We start from the raw sequence: 7394 nt of genomic DNA, 5'->3' as shown, positions 1-7394 counted from the left end.
CTCGACTGCTGCGACAAATCGCGGCCGAAGACGTCCCCGTGATCCTCGTGGATCCGGATTGGCCATGAAGGGTGTGGCACGCGGACGTGGTTCAAATGTTGGTGGACGCTCCTTGGCGTCTGCCTCTGCGTCCGGACCTTCTGTCCCAAGGTCCTGTGTTCAATCCTTTACAGTCGCTGGCTTTGGCGGCATGGCTGTTGAGCCAGGTCCTGAGGGATCGGGGGTTGTCTGCTGCGGTTATCTCCACGATGCCTGATGCGTGGCTGGAGCTTGGTCGCCTCGCTTGTTCTCCGTCAGCAAAATTCTTGCCTTTTTGCAGCGTGGGGTAGCTCAAGGGTTGGCCTTGAGCACGATGAAGGGTCAGATTTCTGCCCTGACGGTGATGTTCCAGCCGCCCTTGGCGTCTAATGCTCTGGTCCGCACTTTTGTTCAGGGGGTTATGCGTATTGCGCCCCCTGTCCATTCGCCTTTGGCTCCGTGGGATCTCAACCTGGTGCTTTCGGTGCCTCAGGACTCTCCCTTTGAGCCTCTTCACGAGCTTCCGCTTCTGTCCTTGTCCCAAAAGGTGGCCTTTTTGGTGGCCATTACCTCCGTTGGGAGGGTGTCTGAGTTGGCTGCCTTGCAGGTCGCCGTTTCTGGTTCTCCATAGGGACAAGGCGGTTCTCCGGCCTCGCCCGGCCTTCCTGCCTCAGGCGTTGTTGGCTTTCCATTTGAATGAGGACATTGTCCTCCCTTCCTTGTGTCCGAAGCCGGTCCACAGGAAGGAGCGGGCGCTCCATTGTCTAGATGTGGTGCGCGCTCTTCGTGTCTATTTGAACGCTACTGCGTCGTTTCGCTCTCTCCTGGCGCTCTCTCTCTCCTGGCGCTCTCTCTCTCTCCTGGAGCTCTCTCTCTCCTGGCGCTCTCTCTCCGGCGCTCTCTCTCTCCTGGCGCTCTCTCTCTCCTGGCACTCTCTCTCTCCTGGCGCTCTCTCTCTCTCCTGGCTCTCTCTCTCGTATTTTCTCCAAAAAAAACATGCTGTGCAGTGCTAGAGTGTTCGGGTTTTGGTAGTAACCCTAGTGAAGAGTTCGGAGAAGGCAGCAGGAGAGGAACAATCTAGGCCAAAATAGCTGATTTGGAAACATTCTATAATTCAGTTCACTTTCCAGTTCAGCTATTTTGGCCTAGATTTCTTGGAGGATGGATGCTTTTGCTTTACTGAGAAAAGTTTATACTGGCCATTTTTCCTTTGTTCAAGATTATTATTTTTTTCTTCAAGATTTCGCTATACACTGCTCAAACTGCAGTTATCCAGATCGGTGTATCCTCAGCAATAGCTGTAACCAGACCCTGCTGGAGTGGACAATTGTGGGGCCTACTTGGGATGTGACTTTCGGGCATTGGACTCGGCATTGTAGTGCATTCCATATCTTTGCGTACTGTGTTAGCCGCGGAGCACTGTCCCCTTTGGTGTGATCCAGTTTCTAAAGACTCGCTTTGTGATTAACTCATTAGATTAGATTATCTGTATTTTCCATTGTTTTTCAATGGAAAGGGTTTAAATGCTGACAAGTGCTGTGTCACTAGGTGGAGTGTTGCATGGGCACACTCTGTGCGCTTGTCCCTGCCATTCAGCATGAGGTAGCATTTTCCCGCCACCGCTCTTAATTGCAAGAGACATGCGGCTTCACCTTGGTTAATCCTTGTGACCTGGTCACCTCTGATCATTTGAACCTCTCTTCTAGAAGGTGATCCATGAGTACCCAAAATTTTACCTTGTATTCTGAGCTAATTTGCCTCTGCTTTTATTGCAACATGTCAGATTCTAAACACACGGGAAACAGTCCTGTTATATACAGTAGGTTCACTCTGGCTCACAATCCACTTACAGTCCCAGAGTGGCCGGCAGTGCTCCCTTTCAAGGGCCTGGCACCAACAGCCTGGAACATTATCCCCACTTAAGTTCTACATTACTTGGAATCTTTAGCTCTTTTGGGTGTGGCCCCCTCGGTTTTAACCAAAGATTTCACTGTGCGTATGCAGGCCATAAGCAAACCTTAGTGCCTCCCCCTCTAGAATCATCACCTGTCTGAAGCATTAGCAGCCTCTGAGCTTAGCAGGAAGCATGGCAGGCCTGGACACATCTCAGCAGGAACTAGTAGCCACCTTTAAAAGCCTGGGAGCCAGCACTATGCAACCTGCCCCCCTTATACAAAACTTTAAGGAACCTCCCATCATGCCTTGTGTCTCCTCATACATTGTAGAGGGCAGAACAAATGATGGCAATGTTGTTGTGAATAGTTGTGAACTGGCACTGATGGGAAAAGACAGCAGTGTGTCAGTCCATGGACTTACTCTGTTTCTCCCATCCATCCCTGGTACAGGCCAGCTCACACAGGCTGCGTTTCTCAGTTTAGCGCAAACGGCAAAACTTGGGGCATGGCTGGCCTCACTTTCTCACTGACACACCGCAGTCTGCCCCCCTTTGTGTCATTCTGCACAGTTCTGCTCTAGGCTTCACAGCCACTGCCTGCTCCTGTTCCACAATAACAAAGTGCACCTTGGGCCCAACCATAGAGAGGGCCACCCAGGCCAGAGCATCCGGAGATCTCTCCTCTCTTTCTTACTGCCTCCACGCTTAGTGACGCCTAATGTCTACTATAGGGGAAAGCACAAATGGCATTTCAGCACCCACCTGACCTGGTCACCAATTGTCCAGCCCTGGGGTATGTCGCTTCCTGTAACCAGGTATGGCAGTAAGGGCCATGCCTGCACATATAACTCAAAGAGGAGGGGGGTAAGGGAACTAAAACTGCACATCTGCATTGCCTGCTTTTCCCACATGTCTGATACAGGCACAAGGAATGGATGAGAAAGCACACACGCGTACAGACTGCATATATGACATTTGTAATATAATCAAAATATACGTTTCCTGCAATGTTACCAAAGGCTGTCATCCCAGCATAGACGCTTCTCAGAGCTCAGCACGGCGGTGTGTAGAAAATTACAGATAAAATGTGCATGCGCCAGTGACGTCATTCCCTCTGTTTTCTGGCGGCGGATGGGGGGGGCACACATTCCACTTCACCTTACAAACTATCCGGATCGCTTGTATCTAAACAGCCATCACCAGCTGTTTAAAATGATACCAAAATGATTCTTGGTAAAACTACTTCAGGACAGAACGTCCTGAAGCAGTTAAGTTAGTTTACATATTTTCACATTTTTGTATGCCAGTTTAGGACCAGTAAAGAAAAAAAAGTCCTGTGTAAAAGAGGTTGTCCTAGCAGTGTTTTGGGTCCAAAGGTTCTGTGCCTAGTGATGTAAATGCAGCCTTGATATTAATGGTCACCTAGCTTGCCAGGACCTGCCACCCTATATTATTCACACTAGTCTAACTGGATGAACCTCCTTCACAGGCTTAATCCTGCCACAACTGTCACTAGGGAAGTCCTCCGAGCTTGCTGTGATGAGGGTCGAGCCCCCTGCACATGTTCCAGTTGCTAACAGCAATAGAGAGAGCCTGTGCTCCAACATACTCTACCCTCAGAAAAGACCCACTAATGGGCTAAGAGAGACAGTGTCAATCCATCCCACTGCACATTGCCTCTCCTTTCCAGGGATAGAATAAAGTCTTCAAATGGTACAGGCCATTGGTAAGCTGCATGGAACCCTGGAGGGGTGAGTGTGCATTCATAACACACCCCAATGCTTCCCTTTCTGTGCACATATTTTCCACATACATGGGAACCTTCACATACAGTACAGTGTTTTAAGAATGAGGTGCAAACTGATGCTGGGGCGTGGGGGAGACTGATCTTGGCCTTCCAAAATGGTTGGAGTTCTTCATTAAACCTGCCACTCATTTGGCAAAATAATGGTGACTCATGGGTTTAATATGATATTAGCCATAGCGTGGAGACCTTGGTGATTTTAGTCTGTGATCACTAAGATATAATATCTTGATGAGACAGTGTGAAGTGCTACGTTTGCTGATGCCTCATGTGGACCAATGGTTCAGTTGAAGATGGCATGAGATTTGGAAAAAAAAAAGTTTTGGAAAAGAGTGAAGCTTTGAATTCAAAAGCTGAGAACCCATGTTTTACATTGCCAATGTTTTCACACCTTGTAAATCTTGCCCTGATGTACTTCATAAATGTATACCACTTTGCTTTTAACAATTTCTACATATCATATTTTATTTATTTGGTACAGGCCTGATCCTGGACAAAATAGTGAAAGAGACCAACCCAAATATAGTACTGGAACTGGGAACATACTGTGGATACTCAACAGTCCGAATAGCACGACTCTTAAAGCCTGGAATTCGCCTCCTCACTGTGGAGTTTAACCCCGCATATGCTGCTGTAGCCAAACAGATCATTGAATTTGCTGGATTTAAAGACAAGGTATATTTTACCCCAGCCCTCGCTAGGCAGTGCTTGTTAACTGCTAAAGCACCATTTCAGCATTTGGTAGCTCCTGGAGAGTTTCTTATATCTCTCTGACTGGATGAGCATATTTTGACATGTTCATGGACTGCATGACATTTGGAAGAATGCCATTTAAACAGCTGAATGTCACAAGATTAAATTCATATACACAGATCCTTGAGGGTACTATTAGGCATTGAAGTGACACAGTCCACATTGAATTTTATATGCAGTAGACTAAAAAGTATGACTGGCTCCCAGGGTTAACCCTCCATATTTCACTCTGAAACTTGGTGTGGCCATGAATATGAGTAGATTGTAACAGTTTCATAGCCGTATCTTTATGAGATTAAATATTGTTGTTGAGATTGATTATGAGATGTAAACCTTTGTATAGTGTTTTCTTCCATTTGCCTGGACTTCAGCTTTTAAGTGACTTTTTTTCTTGCCTAACTACAAGTTGTTTTAAACTGCCAGCCTTTTAGATCATTGAGATCTCTGCTTCAGATGTTGGGGTAAACCATGGCGAATGAGATCTTGGCACAGTTAGGTTAATGCAAGTTATAGAATTAGGTTATAGTAATAGAGATGCATTGAGGGAAATCATGGAACCATAAAGCAAATCTTTTTTTTTTTAGTAATCACTTTTATTTTTTAAATTCAGCATACCTTTAGGAGGCAATTTACTAGTATCTATTTTGTGTTGATAACGTTTTCAATTGATTTCCAGGTCCAGATATTGGAAGGTAACACGCATGATATTATCCCCCAGCTGAAGAAGAAATATGAAGTGGACACTTTGGATTTTGTTTTTGTGGATCACTGGAAAGAAAAATATTTACCAGATATCCAACTTCTGGAGGTCAGTAGTAGCGTTTGTATTGTGTACATCCATATAGTCTGATAATTGCTACAGGAAGATTGCATGATCAGACAAAAATGATATAATTCCTATTAATGCCATTTTTCCTCTTATCTACAATGTAATTTCTCTTAATATAAAGCTTTCACTGCAATACTCACCTTCTCTCTGGTGCTGCACTACACCGAGAGTCCTCTTCATGCTCTAGTGTTTGTTCTCCAAGTTGATTGTTGGCTGGGGAGCAAGCTGGAGTTCCATTTTAAAGGCATTTTTACTTTGAGTATGATAAATATATTTTAGGGTTGTATTGGGGGGGTTTAGGTTCTACTTATCAGCTGATTTGAGGCCTTTAAAACCTGTTTTGTTTATTGTTGATTAAGGGACACAGGGTCAATGGAATTCCGAAACAATTGGATTATATTTAAAAAGATGATGCCCAGTCAAGTGAAACCCCTCCCCCTAGGTTGCCTAGATACACCCGCATACAGGAAATAAGGAAAGGACTTTGAAGGAGAACTTTCTCCTTCAGGTCCGCTCCTCTGCTAATTGACAGCAGGAAGTGGACGGGTGCAATAGCCAGCCTGCTATTGGCTATCCCAATTTGAAATAGGCAATAACAGGCTGGCTATTGCACTGCCCACTGCCTTCTGTTTATATTCAGCTGCCAGCTGTGGAATCTATCGGTTCTGAAAACCATATTGGTCGACCCCCCCTTTTAGGGACCAACCAAAGCCGGTCCACCAAGTACTTGGTGAGGGCTCTCCCAAAGAGATCTGCGATTGGGGAGAGGCAAAAAGACCTGAAGGCCGAAGAACCTCTCCCCAACATCAGGGTGGGCCCTGAAAGCACCCACACCCTTTGTCTTCTGTGGGGACAAAATGTGCAGTCCTGCCTAAAGTGTTATAAAAATAAATAAATAAGTGCCAGTGCAAAACATTGCAGGCCATTCCAGCCTAGATAAAATATTGCTCTGAGCTAGCCAGAAGGAGGGGAGGGACAGCACCGTGGGCCTCTGTGCTCCCAGCCCATGGGCAGACCAGGTAGATCTGCTCTAATCAGGAGGAACTGGGACCCTTCAGATCCCGAACACTATGGAAGTACTCCTGATCCCCCCCATCAGGCAAGGTACTCTGCAGCCAGCCATTCTTACCATACGGACAGAACAGTGGCACATATTCCCTCCTGCACACTGATAAGAACACATACAGCACTTGATTTTGGCCAAATGGCCTAGTAGTAAGAGATAGATTATTGTTTCACACATCAGAAAACACCTGCTCCTCACACAGCCAAAGGCTTCATAGCCACATATTCAGATTGAAAAAAGACAAAAGTTCAGCTTCAATGTTCCCCCTCTGAATTGGAAAATAAAGTCTTAGACAAGTAGACTTTTGCTAATGCAGCTCTCAAGGGAGGCAAATCCTAACCCTGTAAATGCTCTGCACTTTATTCCTACCTGGTGCTTTCCACACCTTTTGGATCACTGTGGTAGAAGGATGAGCTCACTACTTTTCTATAGTAATTTGCATATTAAGCCTGGATCATTTCAAAGGCACGTGCAAACATTTCTATGTGCCATTTCTAAACTATTTTTTTTTTGTTCTCTACAGAAATGCAGATTGCTTAGAAAGGGCTCTGTCATCCTCGCAGACAACGTCATTTGTCCAGGGGCTCCAGACTTTTTGAAATATGTTCGTACTTGTGGCCACTATGACTGTACAAACTATCCATCGTTCTTGGAGTATATGAATGAGAAAGATGCACTAGAAAAGGCTGTGTTTAGAGGATAGATGTTGTTATGATTATAAATATGTCTGAGAAGCCTTCAAATGGTTTTGGTAACAAATTGTTCTCAAACAGTGTGCTTGTCTTTTTTACTTGGCTATTTGCACTTAACATAGGTTTATGGCCTACATTCTAATAACTACCTGTTCTTGATTATAAAGCACACTGAACTGTGATTGGTACTTTTAATTCACACGTTCCTGTTCTCATCCCCTATATTTTTTTTTTTACTCCAGGTTTATCTGGTCCTTTAAAAAATAGTTACATATGTCATATGTATATGTTTCACCATCTTCATTACAGGACAAAAATGCATTGCGGTACATTTAGAG

General features: G+C 45.1%; 1 protein-coding gene across 1 annotated transcript; it reads left to right on the top strand.

Moving 5' to 3' along the window:
- The first annotated feature begins 352 nt into the window (after positions 1–352).
- On the top strand, positions 353–7100 carry LOC108787406 (catechol O-methyltransferase-like). Its single transcript, XM_018556952.1, has 4 exons — positions 353–638; positions 4198–4391; positions 5146–5277; positions 6888–7100. The coding sequence occupies exons 1-4, from the start codon at positions 353–355 to the stop codon at positions 7065–7067; spliced, it is 792 nt and encodes a 263-aa protein (XP_018412454.1). The 3' UTR covers positions 7068–7100.
- The last annotated feature ends 294 nt before the right edge of the window (positions 7101–7394 follow it).

This window comes from Nanorana parkeri, unplaced genomic scaffold (assembly GCF_000935625.1).
Source record: "Nanorana parkeri isolate BGI_ZX_2015 unplaced genomic scaffold, ASM93562v1 scaffold260, whole genome shotgun sequence".
Lineage (NCBI taxonomy): Eukaryota > Metazoa > Chordata > Amphibia > Anura > Dicroglossidae > Nanorana > Nanorana parkeri.
The sequence above is the reverse complement of the archived record's forward strand: the minus strand, read 5'-3'. Positions and strand labels throughout refer to the sequence as shown.